This window comes from Rhinolophus sinicus, chromosome 15 (genome assembly GCF_057876585.1).
Source record: "Rhinolophus sinicus isolate RSI-liver-muscle chromosome 15, RSI-T2T, whole genome shotgun sequence".
Taxonomy (NCBI): Eukaryota; Metazoa; Chordata; class Mammalia; order Chiroptera; family Rhinolophidae; genus Rhinolophus; species Rhinolophus sinicus.
This window is the reverse complement of record NC_142515.1, coordinates 128,745,356-128,765,382: the sequence shown is the minus strand read 5'-3', so window position 1 is coordinate 128,765,382 and position 20,027 is coordinate 128,745,356. Positions and strand designations below refer to the sequence as shown.

At 43.1% G+C, this 20,027-nt stretch overlaps 1 protein-coding gene across 4 annotated transcripts in view; it reads left to right on the top strand.

Moving 5' to 3' along the window:
- AFG2A (AAA ATPase AFG2A) overlaps positions 1-20,027 on the top strand; it is a 275,103-nt gene that overhangs the window by 227,147 nt on the left and 27,929 nt on the right. For 2 of the 4 annotated variants that reach the window (XM_019741388.3, XM_019741387.3), the window contains one exon: positions 15,428-16,210. The exons of the other annotated variants lie outside the window; for them this stretch is intronic. In XM_019741388.3, coding sequence (XP_019596947.3) covers positions 15,428-15,604 — 177 coding nt within the window. In that variant the 3' untranslated portion in view covers positions 15,605-16,210. Of the gene's footprint in view, positions 1-15,427; positions 16,211-20,027 lie in introns of those variants that run through there. 4 annotated transcript variants of the gene reach the window in all.

The following is a 20,027-nucleotide window of genomic DNA, read 5'->3' as shown; positions in this document are numbered from 1 at the left end:
AAGACTGACTAAATATTGATAATATTAAGAACTTATTGCTATTTTTAATGTGGGATAATGATGTTATACTTTTCTTAAAGGCATTTTTAGAGATATATGCTGCAATAGTTATAGATTAAATATAATGATTCCAGGATTTACTTCGAAAAAAATCACTGCCATGTTGGGGATGAGGTTTAGGGTGTAGATAAAACGAGCTTGGCCATGAGTTGCTCATTCTTAGAGCTGGGTAACGGGAAGGGGAGTTCACTAGACATATTCTTTCTACTACTGTATATGCTTGAATTTTCCCTAGTTAAAAAAATACGGTATACGTGAGGGAAGGAAAAAGATAATGTTCTTCCCCTAAATGATCACTAATTCTCCACTCTCACCCCTCTCCACACCATTCTCAGAACTAGGAATTTGGCACATTAAAAAAGGGGTGGAGCTGTTGTGAAAGACACTTCAAATAGTTTTCCAGCCACTTCGAACGGCAGAATTAAGTCAAAGTTCTCCACACTTGGGATGCCGTCCATTTCAGTCTGCCCCTCCTTAAGCCCTGCCAACACACATTTCCAGTTACATGCACAATTTTAATTGAATTTAGGGACTGTCTCCAAATAAAATTTCCACAAACTTCCAAACTAAACAGCTCCAGACTCGAGCTTTGTAATCTATTAGCTATTTATGACCCCTTTCCCAAACAAAAAAGTTGAGTTTTTATTTGCTTCCTCTTCTGATGTTCATTGAGCCTTCCCCAGCTGCCAAGAAAGAAAATGGATTTAACACAAAGATAACTTCAAACTTTGACCATGACCCATAATGAAATCATCATCCAAAAAGAACAGCTTCAATTTTTCCTATAGATTCTGTAATGGGTTCCCAAGAAGTTGACCTGTGGCCCTTGAGGCTTTTCCACTTCCTCCTGTGGCCTGGAAATTGGTTGCACAGGACAGTGTTATCTGGACCCCTGATGAGCAGCAGGGTCCCAGAAAACGGCCACTGGAGACAGCTGGCCCCACTGCAGCCTGGTGGGCACATGCTGGAAGTGTGACTGGCAGGGCGCAGGGACACGTGACCCACTGGACACAAATTCCAAAGTGGCACTTTTTCAGCAGGACATTTTGAGGGAACTGTGTGGCCAAGACAGCATTTGAGAGAAAGCAGTGTGTAAGCAACCCAAGCTTACATGCCCACGAAGAAGGGTCGAGGGAGCTTTTTACGTCCTCTCTCTCATTCCCTCAACCAGCCAACACAGGGCCTGCCTCAAATCACCTCATCCCCTCCCACCCGCCAAAAAAACTGCTGTTGCCATGTCGCCACACTGACACCACACACACACTCAGTGGCTTTGGTGCAGAGGAAATGATCTGCCTAAATGGGGTCCCAGCGTACGTAGTAGCCTTTCCCCAGACACACCGACTGCACCAGGCCCACCCAAGATTGTCAGTCGGTCATGGGAAGTGAGAAAATGAGGACTTTTTGCTGGTGAACGCTGTAAGGTACAAAACAGAACTGCATTGCAGTGTTTTCTACCATGTGGGGAAACCATTCTGTGGTGAGAAAGGAAGAAAGCTGAAGTGCAGAGACAAGCAGAGGTGACAGTTGTGGAGATTCCTGCTGGTCTGCCAAGCCCCAGCCCCACTGTGTCCTGAGGTTCTGTTAGACCCAGTCACATCCCTTTGTATGCCAGTGGGGTTTCTGTCCTCGGCAGTGGAGCCCTAATAAACAGCAGGTGAGGGCACTGGTTTGGGGGAGTGGGGCCACCTTGCTCAAAGCCACTCACCAAGGCCGTGAAAGCTCCTGCGTCCCCTTTGATTAAAGTTGGCCTGGTCGAGTTTGTTACAATTAAAAAGCACATAGCCTTAACGTCTTTTCAGGACTTGGATTTCTCCATAAAGAAAATAAAAGGGTTCATTAAAAGATTGATATAAAAATTTAATAATTCTGAGGTTAACCCAAAACTTAGCATAATCTTCCATGGGAACAGTTGCGTATGTGTGTGTGGGTTTTAAATTCCACAAATATTACTAAAATGAGCAATCGGCAGAAAGCTATTTTAAAATATTTTGTTTCAGCATGTAAAATCTCGTTTTATTACAGAATTCTTTTGTTAAAGGTACAGCTATGCTGGGTTGCTGCCAGAGTGATGGGATCTTAACAGCCAGTTAATTTTAAAAGATTCATAAATGCTGGGTTTCGGAACTAGTGATGACGGTAAAACGTACTCTAGTATAGTACTTGGACTCACGCCACGCCTGTGCACTTCAAACACTGTGTCTGCAAGTGAGTGTGAGTGTGTGTGTGTACACATATACATACGTACATATGAATGTAATGTATTTTTTTCAAAGAGAACAGAGTTGGTGGGGGAGAGCAGGACAGACATGTAAAGTAACTGAGAATTTCTCCTGGTTCTCACACTCTTCAGTGCAGTTGTAAACTGTGTACAGAAGAAGTCTTGAAGACACCGTGGGAAAGGTGGGATGGGTTTAGTTCCAGTTAGATGCCAGCATGCTAAAACGGAAGTGCTTGTTACCAAGGGGTAGCCCATCTAAAGCTTAGTAACTGCCTGTCCAAAAGAAAAAGCAGAACCCTTCAGAGGAAATTCTTGGCACTTGCTTCAGTTTCCTCCTCTTTACAATATTATAGGTTGCTTTTATGTGTATATTTTATCATTCAAAGTAGAGAATTCATTTACTAAGATTGCAAAATAGTTTCCATTGTATAATCCCTAATCCCTTTGTGTCCAGCTGATTCATCTCTGAAAAATAGTTTCTGTTCAGTAGAAATATCTACTGGTCTCTTTCCAACGGTACTTTTTTGTTTGTTTGTTTGTTTTTTCTGATGGTTAGAAATCTGAGGAAAGTTCACCTAGTTTAAAATGTATGGATAAAGTCCTGAGATTTACTCAATATACTCAAATTCACTCCATTTTATGTGTTTAGATTTTAAAAACTAGATGAATGATCCATGCTTTAAAAATTCATTATTAGCTCTTTAAATACACCGAACTGTTGCATTTCTGATACCAAACTAATCCCACCAAGTGATGATTTAATGCACCTTTTAAATTAAAAAAATTTTTAAACACGATTTCTTCACTATCAACAAGTAGTTTCATCTACCCTTTTTTTCCATAACCCTTTTCATATCTGTGGGTTACCCTTATGGTTTTTCTCATAGTTTTTAGTTTAGTCTTTACAAGTAGACATTTTTCAATCTTTCCTTAGGAGACTTTCTGGCTTTTTTCATTGCTCAACTTGACACAAACCTTATTCTCGCTTTAGAATTCTTGCAAAGGAGTTTGTGTAACAGTAGTTAAGAATGTTTGGGTTTCGTAGTCATTAAGTAATGGACTTGATCAGGAGAGAAAAATATGCATGTTTGGGTTAAAGCCTTCGTAAACCGAATCATCTTTATTCTCCACCTTGACCTGGACTAAAAGTAGCCGTAATGAAAAGGATTGCCCTGTCATTTGATTGTCCTATGAATGATTGGCTTCCACAAGTATTTATAATTCCTTCTAAGTTATATTTTTTATTGGTAGCAGGCAAGATTATATCTTGCTATTGGCTTTCTAATTGGTAAAATTAGAGATTTCCCCTTTTTCTCCATTTTAATGGACATGCAGGAAATAAAGCTCAGTGTGTCGCACTCCGTATAAGACAACAGGCCATATAATTTTGCAGATAAGAAAGCAGGTCCCTCGGTTTCTGAATATGTAAGGTGTAATGTTATTTCCAAACATAAAAGCCTATATGCAGTTAAGTTGAAAAACTCACGGGTTAACTAAAATTATGCACAGTTAATAGGAGCCATTTATAAATCCTAATCTTAGGACCTTGCGCTGTGCATTCCTTAACTTTGTAGTCTTAGTGTCTTATTAAACCTAGGTTTATTTGTGTGTTTTTTTAATAAATGAAATAGGATATAGGTCGTTAGGTTCCTCTTCCTGTCAATACAGACCTCAATAGAATGCAGTTACATGTAGCGGTAGATGTTGAATTTTTCTAGGACACACAAGGAAGATCTAAGCAAAAACTACCTGTCTTGACTATAACCAACTCCACTGTGTAACTCCTGTACTGTCCAACTGTGGTAATTGTAGCCAAATTTCATTCTGGCCTAAGTCATCTAGAAAGGGGAAGCTAGATATATATTAATTATGAAGCATTCATAGGATTAAAGAAGGTTTGAAATATAGTTACTGCAGAGCAGTGGTTCTTAACCCTTTGGGGGTTAGGGTTCCCTTTTAGAATATGACAAAAGCTTTGAACCCTCTCTCTAGAAAAACATATACATATGAAAGTTTTCATAAGTTTCAGTATATTCTTAGGTCCATCTAAATATCCATGGACCCTAGGTTGTTATATGATCAATAAAAACACAAAACTCCTGAAATGCTACTTGAAATAGCATCCAGTTCGTGTAACAAATAAGACAATGCTACTTTAATATTATTATTTAAATTTAAAATAAAATAACGTAATGTTTTTAGCTTCTAAACAAATGGCTTATAAGCAGCATAGGGATTATCAGTCAGAAGAAACAGAGACCGCCTTGAAAATGTAAAAATGGAGAAGATAGGTGAATATATCCTGGGTGTGTTAGAGTATCTTATTTGATGGTGATATCACTTACTAAAAATCCATTTTTATTCATATGCTAAAGGGAAAGAACAGCTTTCCTTCAGGACAATACTACCGTCAATGAGAATGACATCCATAAAATAAGTATAAAATAAGTAAGCACGTGGTCTTCTCACTGTCTGTCACGTGCTAATGGGATACTTGGTCTTTCTCCCTAGGACGTATCTTCATATGCCCCTTAGCTAGCTACAAATTGTCATTTTTTTTTCTATTTAACACAGAAACACCATACCACACTCTTTAAAAAGATTTTAAGGATGGCTGGCAAGGCTGCTGATCAGGCTGGACCAGCCTGCGGCTGCTTGGAGAATGAGGAAGGAGAAAGGAGCTCATTTTATAAGTGAGCTGGGTGTAGGCTGGGTGAAATGGGAGGTAGTCAAAAGGCCTAAACTTCCAGTTATACAGTAAGCCCTGGGGATGTAATGTACAGCATGGTGACTACAGTTAGTCATACTCTGCTGTATATTTGAAAGTTGCTAAAAGACAGAGGTAAAGGTGCTGCAGAATGTTCTAACTCAAATGCAGTCAGGGGTTGCACAACCATGTGTCGGTCAATGATGGACCAACCACACACTGTGTTTCCCCGAAAATAAATCCCAGCCGGACCATCAGCTCTAATGCGTCTTTTGGAGCAAAATTGAATATAAGACCTGGTATTATATTATATTATATTATATTATATTATATTATATTATATTACATTACATTACATTACATTACATTACATTACATTATATTTTATTATTGGATCCTGTCTTATATTGTATTATATAAGGCCTGGTCTTATATTAAAATAAGACCGGGTCTTATATTAATTTTTGCTCCAAAAGACACATTAGAGCTGATGGTCCGGCTGGGTCTTATTTTCGGGGAAATACAGTATATGAGGACAGTCAGATAAGATTGTAATGGAGCTGAAAATTCCTACCGCCTAGTGACATCACAGCCATCGTAAAGCATTACATACATGTTTGTGGTGATGCTGGTGTAAACAGACCTACTGCCCTGCCGGTCGTATAGAAAGACAGCATACACAGTTACGTACAGTACATAATACTTGATGATACTAAACAATTATATTACTGGTTTACGTATTCACTGTGCGATACTTTTTACCATTATTTTACAGTGTACTCTTTATATTTTAAAAAGTTTGCTATTAAACAGTATCAGCAGCCTCATCCACCTCGCGTTTACTGCATCTCTTGGTTGTGCTTGATCTACTCTCGTGTGGTTTCGTAAAGTTAGTGTAGTCTCCGTGTGCAGTGTTTGTAAAGCCCACAACCCTTACAGTCCTGTCCTGGGCCTTGTCATTCACTCACCACTCACTTCCTGACTCACCCAGAGCAACTGCCAGTCCTGCCAGCTCCATTCATGGTAAGTACGCGTATACATTTTTTTCTTTTATACCGTATTTTGCTGTACTTTTTCTGTGTTTAGATATATTTAAATACCTAGATACTTACTGTTGTGTTACAATTGCATGTCGTATTCAGCACAGTAACGTGCCGTACAGTTCTGTAGCCTCCGAGGGGTAGGCTAGACCACACAGCCTCCATGTGCAGTGGGCTGCCCCATCGGGTTTGTGTAAATGCACTCTGTGTTGTTCACACAACGATGAAATCGCCTAATGGTATGTTTCTCAGGACTGTCCCCATAGTTAAGTGACACATGACTGTACTCCATTCTGTGAGTGCTCAACGGAGTCCAGAATCCCAAGGTAGACAAGATCCAAAGAAGGCTCCCCAGGGCCTAAAGCTACGGCATTTTTATCGGTGTGTTGGGGCTGCCAGATGAGGAAACACGGGGTATGTGACAGCTGGTGTAACTAACACCCCTGCCTACACCTGCCCCAGCCACCGTCTCCCACGCTCCCACAGCCCTCCAGACTCGGACAGGAGTCCTAGAGCATGGGGACTTGCTGGTCTCCTCTCCCGAGAGAATCCCTGCCCTGCTCTTCTTTGCCTGCAGCAGCCTCAAGCTCTCCCATTTCTTTTTTTGGGGGCGTGGGCGTGCTTTTCTCCCATTTCCTTTCTTTGTTGGGGTACTTTTACCCAAAGTTTGGTGCCTCTTCCGTGTAGCTTTCGGGCCACAGCTTGGTCATCAACCCCACAAGGGTTCACAAACACACAAATAATTTAGGATGACCCTTGTGCCTGAGACATTTTTCCATTTTTTACTCCATTATGTTGGCTGCAGTTGTCACAGAGGAACCCGTGTGTGTGTGTGTGTGTGTGTGTGTGTGTGTGTGTTTAAAAAAGAAAAGCAAAACCTAGTATACATCTCTGTTCATGGATGACCTCAGCAGGAAACTGTTTTGTGGATTCCCAAAGGTCAAGGGACATGCTGACCTGGCACATTTCGGGAGGAGGTCAAGGCTACAGCTGGAAGGCTTTCAGGGAACCTCTAGCCCAGTGAGGGAAATAGACATTTACCACAAAGAACCCTCTGTCCTGACAATTGTGATGTGACAAACTAGCACAAGCTGCTGCCAGGCCATTAAAACAAGTGACCCTAAAGCAGTCAGGCGGGGCTGGGGGGTGGTCAAGTCTCCTTGGGCAGTGCCTGCCAGCGAAACCTTCACACTGAACCCTGAAGGGTAAGTAGATTGGCCAGGACTTTACACTTCTTGTTCCATGAAAGCAGACTTGGTTTTGTGCCCTGCTGTACTCCCCAGGGCCTGGTACCTCAGAGGTGGTAATAACGATTTCTGGAATGAATGAGTGAAGAGGGTGGTCCCAGCATCTGTCTGCCCTCTCATACTAGTCCTTCCCTTCTGGGGTTCCTGTCCTCTCCATTCCCACACCAGTTAGTGTGTTCTTTTCAAAACTGAAAATACTCCTTTTTATCTTGTTATGGTTCAATTAATGTTAGAAACATTTAAAATTCCCACAGGTACAGATGGTTGCAGAAACAGTAAGAATAAAAACCCCAAGTCTTTCCAGCCCCAAAGCTCTGTGGAATGATCAATTCATTTGTGAATTTTAAAAAAGCAAAAACTATAATGGTTATGCACAAACTGTACATATTCTTCGGCTGTATATTTTTGAGACCTCAAAATAACTGAATCAGCAAAATTAAGCAATCAAGGGTTTTCCCCCTTCTCTGATGTGATGTCATTAGGCTTTGAATCTGTCTTTATAGACATTCTTATTTTCTTCTGACTCAGTGCTGTACAGGGCATTCTAGATCGTGTGACTTTAGTATAATCCCAGATGGATTAATCATCCTAAAACTTATTTTGCAGACAATCCAAGGGAACTGTGTACCCAGAGAGCCACAGTTAGGTAGTTCTGTAAATTTGAAATTCATCTTCCCAAGTCCTCACGTCTGGTCCAAGTCCTTACTAAACCACGTAAGTTTTTTGGTGAGGTGGCATTCTAAAGGACTTTAAATCAGGGCCGTTTGCTTGCCCCTGAACTCCCTTCTCTGGCCCCGTTTTTCCGCTCGGAGCTGCTTTCCTGGCAGTCCCAGGAGGCAATCTGACTTCCACCTGCTGCTCTGTGGCCAGAGCCGGCTGCCCTCCCTTCCGTCACATCTCTCATGCCCGGCCATTCAGCAACCTTGGAGCAATTCGCAATGGGCCCGGAGAATGGGCCCTGGGCATCCACGGGGCGCATAATGTCGCAGGTAGAGCCTCCTCCTTGAAGCACCTCCAGTGCAGGCTATTCGCAAACAGCAGGACACCACTCTCCGCTGGGCTCCTAATCCCTCTGCCACACACGGAAGGAGGTCGTGAGCTGGGAAAGTGAAAAGGAAGGGGTGGGGGGGCGCCACAATGTCAGCGCCAGCTGCAGCCCAATTAAGCTCAACAGGTCACAGGTGTTCCAGACAGAAGACGCTTTTAACAAAACCGCTGCCTTGAAATACCTAAGACTTTTTCAAGCACTGCAGCCCACTTCTTTTGGTGGATTCTTTAAAGCTATTTAGTGCACTTGAAACACAAAGAAGCTGAAAAGCACATGTAGGCCTCACCGGACGCGCTTTCTTCACACCAGACAGCAGGAGAAGGGCCTGAGAGCCGCGCTGCTGGGGGACGCGGGGCAGCCGCGCCAGAAGGGGCTGCACATGGGCACTGCTGTGCAGGAGAGTGCCGCCCGCCAGCCCTGCGCTCGTGGTCCATCCCTCGGGTGCCCTGGAGGCCCGAGCACTTCCGGCACAGGGATTCGGCCGTCCAGTGCCGCCTGCCTCGGGCTCTCGGCTCACCCATGACCGAGCCTGCTCCACGGGTACGCTGGCTTCCTTTTCTCCGCAGATCTGTGCCCTATGCCTGCAGGATGGGGCGATGGGAACCAAGCAGAACTTCCGCAGCTGGTTTCAGCCGCCTTGGCACTTTGTCACTTTGTTACCGGCTACTTTTCTTGGAGCAGGAGAGCTCAATGGTGAAGGTCAGGGCAGAATGGCAGCGTCCGTGTTGGAAGAGGGATGCAGCTCCCAGGTCCCCTACCCCACAGCAGAGCCCGGGCCTCGCAGCCTTGCGCGCCATCTCGGGGGTTCACAGTCAGTAGCAAAAAGCGCACGTACTGCCCAGGCCTTGCTGGAAATGGACATAACTGCTCAGGTCGGTTTCGGGGCCCACGCCTCTCCATGCACCAGACTGAGGACGGGCAGGGGCTTTATCACTGATACTTATGTAGCTGCATCCCTGAACGCTGCCCGCCACTTGCAGGTGTTTCTGCCTGTTGATAAGGTTCTGGTACACAGCCTTCTTTAGCACATCATTTTAAAAAATTATTAGTGCCGCTTAGGAGGCGTGTTGGTTTTCATTTTCTCAGTCGGCCTGCTTCTGTTTTACAAGGTGACCCACCTGTTTCAACTCTTGGCGTCTCAGGGATAGGGAAGACCAGAGGCTGTGTATAAGAGGTTTCATTTTTTTTTCACAGTGAACAAGGACATTGTTCTTAGTCTTCGTGGCATTCACAATTCGACACAATTGCCTCTCTTGCCCTTTTGCATTTAAAAGTGAGGTAATTCGATATCCCAAGGTTCAATGGTCAAGGGCCTTCTCCTGGCGAGTTGCCTCCCCACACACGCATGCACGGCCCTCCCCAGTGCCGACGTCCCCTAATCCAGTCACTGTTGTATTGTGGGTCCACAGGCTCTGCTCTCAGGGCCAGCCTAGCGTGACAAGTCACACTCATATGTCCCTGTTCTTTCATTGCTAAGATACTTCTTTCCTGCATCTGAAAACAGTCACGTACTCTTTCCTTCAGTGACTTTGTTTTGAGGGTTTTTAAATATTTTCTTTAAAAAATCTTTTCCTATGTCTTAGAAACTTATCTCAAATATACCTACATCTTTCACACAGAGAGTTCCTGCTTCTTTAGGTTATTTTTCAGATATCTGATAGATCTGTTGTACTGCTGAAGAAATGGAAAGAATTTGTGACACGTGGCACCCATGAAATGGGTGCCCCAGAAACAGCAGCATGTCTTAGTCTAGCTGACACTGAGATCTTGGGCTCACTCTGCTAATCTTTTATCTCCTTTTGTCATTTCCTCAAACATATATTTTCATCTTTGCAACAAGGCACATATATTTTTTAAAAGTTTGGGTATCAGTTTTTCAGCAAAACTGAAAAGGAACACAGAAAACACACAGCTTTATAGAACCAGCCAAAACATTTTGCTTTTACAGCCTAATGGCGAAAGCATCCTTACTGGTACTTGGCTAATAATTGTTTTAAACGATCTCGTCTGAGCCTATGGGGGAAGAGGACCGGATGGTGAAGGGATTAGGGGAAGGCTTCCAAAATCCTTTTTTGCCAAAGAAGTTAAGGCGCTCAAGTGCCAAGAGTTTTCTTTCTAAACGGGTTAGTTTAACATTGCAGACAATCTGTGATTCAACTTTGTCTGTTCATCTGCACATCTTCTCAGTGACGTTCTTCTGTGGCCTCATGGGAAGAATTCACTGAACCTCCCTCCCCCCAATCGCTAAGGAGTGCAGACTCCATCTGTTTTTGATGTGATGCCACCAGAGTGGTGAGCCCTGTGTCCCCTGTAGATACGTAAGCATACACTTACCTCACGAGGTCTTCTCCCAAGCTGTCCAGAGTGGTGAGAAGGTCCTAGTGTAACGAGAGGACCCTTTTTCTCAGTTTCTGTAGTATTCATACCCAAATAGAGAGATGTATTAGCAAGTTTATCTGAAAAGACCTTACCTTTCCAAAGCTTAATACAGAAGAGAGAATCCCTCTGTAATTAATAGGTGCCAGATTACTTTCACCAAGTGAGACAATAGATCACCATTTGCACAACTTTTTTTTTTTTTTAACAAAGCTTCCATTTCAATCCTCTAAACTAATATATATGACTGCATTGGTAAATTTTCAGAAATCTCTCTCAATTACAGTGCAGTATTTCCACATGACAGCACAGCAACAAAAGTTCCTACCCCTGTGTAACAAATTTTGATACCTAAGGAAGCATCCCTCAAAATAACACGGGCATATTTGTACTCCTGCTGAAAGTTTTCATTTTTATTACTTCTGAGGAAAGCACTGGATTCAAAGTCAAGCCCAGACTGAAACAGTACTTGAGATGAACTTATATCACAGTGTTACAACAATTTTTGTTATTGACTTTATCATTCCAAAAGCTTCAGTATTAACAGACAGTCTGGGTCGTATGAAAAGTAAGTGAAAATAGTACAGAGTATTGGCCAGATATGAGAAAGGTGCATGTAACGTGCACGTTGTGAACATTTGTTTATCATTAAGGAGCTGTTCAGTTCAACACGTACGCACCGACTGTGTGTACCTCCGAGAACTGCGCGCGGTTGCTCTGCCCTTTGACCTCTCGAAGCAGACTAGCCCTCCGGTCTCTTGCTCAGCCTTTCGCTTTTCTCTGTGTTCTGGAATAGGGAGAGCCAAAGAAGAAAGTGTGAGATAGGCAGGAGCCACGGTGAGCCTCGACTGAGTTGTTTGGGTAGGCTGGCACCTCCCAGAGTATACGCTGAAGGTCACCAGTAACCCCGAAGATAGACATCCAGAGGTGTTCTGCCAAAAACAGGGCACGGAGAGTTCTGTGGGAAACCGGGTTAAAGAAAACTGAGCAGATCATCATTGCGAGGCTTCACAGAACCCTTAGAATTGTAGTGTGCTTTGTGGGAAACAGCATATACACTGGTACCTAAGCCCCATGTGATCGGAAGCACTTCTGCCTCTGAAAGACACTGACACCTCATGGGGAATACTGGCATGGGCCATGAGAATGAGCAGGAAAGCTACACCTTTCTAAGGAAATACGCCAAAGTGAGTGACCCCAGAGCAAACAGAAACCAGCCATCGTGAGGTGGACCTCCTAAGAATACTTATGTTTTCAGACCTGTCTTCTTCTTTGGGTCAGGAGAGAAGAACCAGTAATACAATTAATGCTTTTCCTTCTGGAATTTTTACTAAGAAGCCCTTTCATGAGGGAAAAAAGGAAAACAAAGGGACCTTTGGGTGTTGTGCTCTGTCTGCTGCTTGCATATCAGCTGCCTGTGAATTGGGCTTAGAGCTTTCGAGGTGACTGAAGCTCTAAGGCTTAGCCCTCGCTGCCATTACGGCCTACGTGACTTCTGAAAACTATCATTATTTTGTTCCTGTTATTTTTAGTGACATTTTGATGATAGAATTACTCTTTTTAATTCTCCATTTTTGGCTACTGAGACCAGCTTGGTGTAACCCCTAACTGCTTTCTCCCCACCTCGCTGTTTCTTTGCTCACTTTATTCCTCTCAGAATGCCCTTTCCTTTTCCACATGCATATCCAAGTTCTATCCCCCCACTTCGGTGTGTGGAGCACTGATTTCTTCCTTTTCTCCACAGCAGTGCACTTTCCTTTTGCATTGCTAACGGGACCTCTCGCGCCCGCCATGCTGCACGGGACAGTTAACTGCTATCCAGCCTCCTGGTTTGGGAGCCCCAGGAGGCAGACATGTGTCTTGGACACCTCTGCATCCTCTGTCTGGCTTCGCCTAGTTGTAGTACAGAGTCGCTGCTCGGTGAATGTTGACTTAACGACAGAAAGAGTGACTGGTCAAGTGTTAGTAGTGTCCCATTTCCTCTCAGTTAACTGCTGTATGCTGCTAAGCAAATGCGACAGGAAAATGAAGGTGGCAGGAAGGATTGCCTAACTGACTGGTTCTTCGGGGCATCCTTGTAAATAAGGATAACATTTAACGAGGCAAGTGTTGAGTTCAAGCAGTCCGTCTGCAACCTTCCAAGTGCAAAGAGCTGCAAACGCAAAAGGCAAACTCACGTGAGGCCCTCGAGAGCCAGTGCTCAGCTGCCATTTCCCTGTCACTCTCTTCCAAAGACTCTCAAGGTCATCTCTGTCTCATCCAAACATTTCTCAGCTGCCCAAGTCTGCTGTGTCTCACAACTTTGTAGTTCTCCAAATTGGATGAAACTATTAATTAAGGGCCAGGCTAACACTAAATATGGGGTTACTCTCAAATGTTAATGTATACTAGCGGCCCCAAGTTACACACAGCCAGCTTTCAAGTGGCAGTGACAGCTCTGACCACAGCTCACCACCAGTGCCCCTCTGTCCCAGCTGTGGAAGCTACCTCATGAGGGCAAAAGGCAATTTACAGCTTAGAGAAAAATCTGTAGATGCAGATATAAAGGAAGAAAAGTTGATCTGCAAAGAGGAATTGCTCAGAGGAGCGGAGGCTTCGAGGTCTCAATGACCTGTCACTTCCCACCACCTGCATTTCTCTCCCTTGCCACCTTAGTCTACCTGAGAGTCCAGTGATTCCAGGATCGTCATTTTTTCTTCTCCCAGTTTGATTACTGTGTATTGAGAGAGGAAGCCTACTTGACTTTTGGTTCACTTTCTCAGATGTGCCGGCCTTATTAGCCACCTACCAGTGGCCCTGTGACCCAAATTCCCGGAACTATGAGAGATTCCAGGCAGCCTTGTAGTGTCCTTTCCTCAACCCAAACCAACCTCCCCACCCACCCCACCACCACCACCACCACCACCACCTGGCGAAAGCTCATCTGGCCACTCCATTTGCCTGCTCCCATCAGACTTCGCACAAACCCCTCTTGGCTGATCACTGCGTTGTACAAAACTAGGGGGCACTAGTCATGTAGCAGTCAGTGCAGACGTTAGTCATTCTGTAGCACACAGGATAGGTACTCCGTACATGTTCTTTGCATGGTGGTGCTGGGTCCCATTCTCTCCGAGGTACGTCTCAGTTATGAAGTGTGCAAGACATGGCCTTGGCCCAGGGTGGTGACTGCTGTACTCCACTTAGCCTGGGGAGGGAGCCCCGCAATGGAAACTTCCTGTACTGTCAGAGAGAGCTAGAACTGCGCCTGCCAGCAGGAAATTCTGTCCCCTCTGCCTCTTCCTCTCCGATTCTTCTTCAGACTTCTTAGCCTTGCACTGCCTTCATCTGTGCAAGAATTTGAAGCAGTGGTTGCTCAGGTGGAGTGAAGGAGGTGTTGAGGCCCTCTCCACTTGGTCCTTCACCTCCCTTCTTGGAGGTCTCCCAGGGTCCCTTTGGAACATAGTGGATCTATTGGATCGCCAGTTTACCATGCTGGGCATTTCACGTGCTTTTACTCCGCTTAATATCACATCTTGTTTTCAAAATACCTCTTTTTGCACCTAAGTATGTGATGAAGTTGCTTTACTAATCCCTGAAGTTTTGTCTTTTCCTTCAAGTTGGTAACCGTTCTTTTTGGAAAAGCATTAACATGCGTAACCGCGACGGTCACCTTCAGTGCTCATTAATGAAGCCCAGAACCGAGAATTACATTGTCGTCATCTGACAAAGCCATCTAATCTATGCATGTTTTTTCCAATCCCTAAACATGCTGCTAAATCCCCTAAAAAGCTACTGAACTGCTTTGGCAGCCGTTAGCCCAGCGTTAGCAGAGGGACTCTTTTCAGTAAGTGAACAAACAGAGAAACTGTGCGGAATGGCCGGACAAATGGGCTGCGCGGGCCCTTTCGTTTACGATATAAGGGTGCAGCCAATATCAATCACTGTTTTCCCTGAAAATCACAATATCCCTTTTCATCCCACAAGCTCTTTTCACCACAGTAATGTGTCTTTAGAATGACGCTGGCATCCGCCTGCTTCCGCTGTCTGAAGTCCAGCGAGCTTAAAAACACATTTCAGGATTCAAGACTTGAACCTGCCTCCCTCCCAGTTTCCTACCGCCCACTCTCTCCTCCCTCCCTCTGCACCCCCACCCCAGATTCCTCCCCATTCTTTCAGCTTTCCTCGCTGAGTAAACAGAATTCACTTCTCTGTGCTCATGCAGCTCTCCAAAGTAAACGGAGACGACTCCATCTGATATTCCCAAGATTTAAGAACTCATTAAAGAGATGCACATAAAGAAATGCCCTTACATGTCGGTAGTACATCAAAGGTTGAAAGGAATGTGGAAATTCTGTGCTGTGACAAGGTGTGCTGACGAGCAGGGCCCCTCTCGCCCCGGACCCGCACCCCCCATCCCTCAGTGCCTCCCTGCCCCCACCCATCCTCCACACGCATCCTTTGTCATCCTGCATCCTTTGTCATCCTGCGTGAGAAGTATGCGCCTGCCCATCTGTCCCACCCTTGCAGTCCCAAGCCCCTTCAGAGCAAGTGCCATGTCATATGTTACTGTTCCTGGTCCTCCATGCTTAACGTACTGTTTTGGGATGAAGATGATTACTTTTTACCCTTTTGAAGATTTAAGTGGACTAACTCTTGCAGGTGAAGTTTCGCAGTGTGCTTACAATTGTAGAAGTTAACCCTGGGTGGATATTTGAAGCGCTACGTTGATTGTTTTCTCTCTCCCGTCAGATTATCGCCGTCTGCAGAGAGGCAGCTCTTCAGGCCCTGGAAGAAGACATTCACGCCAGCAGCATCATGAGAAGACATTTTACTCGGGCCTTGAGCACTGTGACACCCAGAATTCCCGAATCGCTGAGCCGTTTCTATGATGACTATCAAGAGAACAGTGGGCTACATACTCTCTGAGAAAAAGATACACACTCATGTGCTAAAAGTGCTTTCTAGAGAAAACTCGCTTGGTTTGTTAAATTCCGTCTTGAGAGTATCAAAAAAGAAATCCTTAAGCAAAATGTCCGAAGTATGTTGGCTAGAATTAAGGGGCTTCAGTTCTTGCAGACATTCAAAATCATATGGATACAGTGAAAATATCCATGAAGATCTCTGGACAGGAGTTTCAATCAGTTTTGTCTGGAAATGTATGCTGAGTTTTAAAATGCAAACTTTTGGGATTTTCATTTGGACCTGGTTCATTCATCCCATGAAATGCTTTCCTTGCTCCAGAATCCATTTCAGTGCATTCCTAAATGCCAAACCTGCGGGCATCAATTTTATATTAGAATAGAGAGAGTGCATGGTGAGAAATAGTTACAAATGGTTTATTTTTGAAGGCTAAGTGATGAAATGGCCAAATGCACCAACCAAATGCACCAACCAGACTTATGTGGCCTTTTCTCCAAGTCTGTATTTGTTCTCATTATAATTCACACCTACATTTTTGCTTTACCCTTCTTAACCTTTACTTATGGCAACTAAAAATAAAAAATAAAAAATAAAAATCTAAGTTATTTCATATACTGTCATGTCCTTTGAAAGTTTAAAAAATTGGAAATATAAGCCCACTCCAGGCCTAAAGCAGTAGGCTTACTTTTTTTTTCATAAAATGCTAAAATAAATCATATGATGTGGTCATGTTTTAACTTGTACACATTTTCAGGTTCCCAATAAACATTTTCAGTTAAAAGATAAACCAAATTGTATTCAATCATATTGTCTCATGCTGCAGTCTAAGTATGTGTATTTATGTCCCTAGTTACTTATTCTTGGGATTTCTTGACACTTTGAAACTTCATAAATATCCTTGAAAAGACTGTCGGAAATTGACTCCCTGACTTCCTGGCAATGGAAAGAATGTGCACTTAAACCTGGCACCGTAGATCTTTTGCAAGTTCCCAGAAAGGTAAGTCAGGCAAGAAATACCTGATTATCAAAATGATGGGGTCTTCCAGTTTTTGCCGTGGCAGATATTATGAAGTCCTGTTTCAACTGTTTCATCCTTTGCCTACCAAAGGGATTAGCAAGGCTTTTTTCCCCAGACTACATTGGTCTATTAATACATAAAAAAAAAAAAAAGAAAAAAAAAAAAAACCACCCAAGGGACGAAGACAATTACTACGATTTAGGACTGTGCTGTCAATATAATAGACACTGGTCACATGTGACTAAGTTTACATTTTAATTAAAATTAAGTAATATTGAAAATTTAGTTCATCAGACGTGTTAGCCACGTCTCAGGTGCTGGCCGGCCCCCCGTGACGAGAGCCTGCCATACTGGAAGAATAGACTGGGGAGCATTTCTATCACTCAGAGGACAGTTCTGCTGGACTCTGATGATTTAGAAAGTAAGGCTTACACACTGAAATAAATAGAAGCTCAAAAAGTACTTTCGTGCTTCCCATTTTCCCTTTAATTTTTAGAGGACCATAACTACTTCCCTGTAAGTGCTGAGGGCACAAGAAAATAAGAACAAAGCTTTTCCCAAAAGTTAAAGAAATCCCCTGGCCAATAAAGCAAAAACCAGAACAGTCAACTTGAACCAACAAGGACACTCTCAAGCTGGAGCCTGGATGATGGGAAGGAAGGTGACAGTCTCAGTCAGCAAAGAGTTTAGATGTTCAAGGCCACTACTGTTCTTCAGCCCGGATGCTATTTGAAGTTATAACTGAGCCCATACATAGTACCCAGATCTTAGAAGGCCAGCTCCTTCAGTGTAGGGCAGACAAGAAAAGAAACCCTCCCACTGGCGGGGGGAACACAAGTTGTCTTGCTTGGTCTGTGCTTTAGAATGAAAAAGCAAAAAAGAGGCCCCTCTGAAAATTCTGACTATGGACTCACCTGGCCATAGTTGCAGGATATGAATCCACAAGAACCTTTGTGATGTGGAAGCTCGAAGCCTAGAAATGACCATGGATGCATGGATCCAAGCTAGAAATATCCTTGGGGTGACTAGTTAGAGAAACGTATCCTCAGCCCGGCCACAGAGGATTCCAGCAGCTAAAACCCTGCCCATGGCGTTTACAGTCCCAAAGGAGGAGCTGTGGCGCCTCCTACTCTGCGTAAACGGCACAGCCGCCTCGGGCAGCAACTGGCATATCTAGTGATGCTGAACACCGTGTGACCCAGCAGTTCTTCTTGGTGAGTCTCTCTGAGCACGCTGTGTTTACTAGGTAACAAATAAGAAAGTCATAGCACCATTGTTTGTAAGTACTAAGGAACTGGAAACAACCTAAATATCCTGCAATGAGAGAAGTGCTCTATGGAATACTCATACAACACAGCACTTACGGAAGGAAAAAACGAAAAAAAAGACCTATGTGTAAAACAGGTGAATCTCAAAAACAGAAAGAATGTTTCAGAGGAATACTTACAATATTTACTTAATGTTTAAGGCATGCAAAATAATATGTTGTTTATGGGGATGTGTAATGAAAGACCACATGAGTGGAAATGGAAAACACCAAATACTGGGGAGGAATTTCCTCAGGGGAGAAAAGTTGAAATGTTTCATATCTTAAGCTGGGTGATGGGGATGCCAGTGTTGATTGTATTGCGGTGTAATACAGACTTTTGTATGCCTAGGTATTTCATGATAGTTTTTCAAAGATGAGCCTTAAACTGACGTGTTATGGTGCAAGGGTGAGATGCATCTGTTGCCATGTTCTGTGTTCTAACCACCATCACGTCATTCATTCGCGTCATTCAACCCAGTGGCATTGTCTCCCCCTGTGATCTGTAGTGCTCACAGCCCCCCATGTGTTTGGAAAACCAGGAGTGCTGGGTGTGATGGAATAAAATGCAAGAAGGCCAATTTGAGATCAGGCTTTCAGGACCCAGGAAACAAGTTGGGAGAAATGTATTGGTGAAAGTTAGTGTTTAGGTGATACTTGCAGAGGGGTGGGAGAAATTAAATCTTGGTGTCAGACATCTGTTTCCACAACACTGATCGCACACGGAGGTGGAAGTTAAGAATTTTAAAAGATTTTAGAACACTGTATCTTTAGTCTATTATAAACCAATTATTCTTTATATCTTTAGATAGCTAATTATTGTCATTGAAAAGGCACTGGTAATCCTTTATTTGAAGTCTGTGGCCTCTTTAGAACAATACCAGTTAAAATCTAAGTCACAAAAAAGAACAAGTCAGGTGTCACTAATAACAGTTCACCCCAGCTTCATCTCTATGAGAGTTTTACTTCTGATGCCAGAAGTCTCGTATTTATGCATTTAAAACAGTGTGTGATCCTATTATTTGGGTTTGTTTGTGATTGAATACACAGTATAATTCATGGAAAATTTAATTTAGCAAGGGAAGAAAATGATTTTTTGACATCTGTTTGGTCAAAAGTGTCTTTCGCTCAGATTCTTTTCAGGGTTTCAGGGATATTCACATTGACATGTTTTTTTCAGTGTTCAGACTTTAGTTTGAATAGTGAAATTAACGTTTCCTTCTAACAACAAAGCTTAGAAGAATGGCTTCTAACTTTTACTTCTTCATGACCAAGAAAGTGTATTTATAAGGTTAATACTGACTGTCCTAACTTATCTTGAAAAATGTTTAGTTCTGTGTTATTTCTAATGTATAAAACAGGTTTTACAAATACTGTATAGGTTTTCCAGTTTGGAAAAATAATTATTGGATTTACAGAAAAAGCAAATTTGAGTGTATGTTTCATTTCTGTTAGTCAGGAGAAGGCTAAAGAAAAGTTGCTACAAAGGTAGAATACAATGATTTCCCTGGCCTGTTGTTACTTAAATTCCTGAATGTGAGGTTGTTAAGAGTCTTGGTTCATTTTGTCATGTTTCCCTGAGTCCTTCCTTTAAATCGAAGCACACAGCAAAGCACACTTTGAAATTTTATATGGATTCAATTAACAGTGGTTTCCAAACATGGGCCACATAGAAAGGCTAAAGTTCCAAATTCATCTGCTTTCCTTTCTCCAGTTCTCATGACAGTTGTGCGTACAGGTAGGCATCTTACCTGATGTCTCTGTCAACCATACCCCAGGAGCCTATATCTTTGGGGGCTCACTTTGGGGGAACAGAATTCACTCCAGCAAATTTAAGCAGAAAGAGATATAGATTGTTACAGAGATTTAAATGGCTTGCAAAATCATAGAAACTTGTAGACTGCTCTTTCAATACTTAATGAGAAATATTTTCTGGAAAGATGGTTAAAGGGTCACACACACCTCACACAACAAAACCTAAGGAAATGAAAAATCATGAAACCCGAGTTTATCTATGCTAAAATTAGGCAACAGATAAACCCCATGTTAAATATTTCAAAGGCTATCTGTCAGGTACAACACATTTGGGACCAACTTAAAAGGAA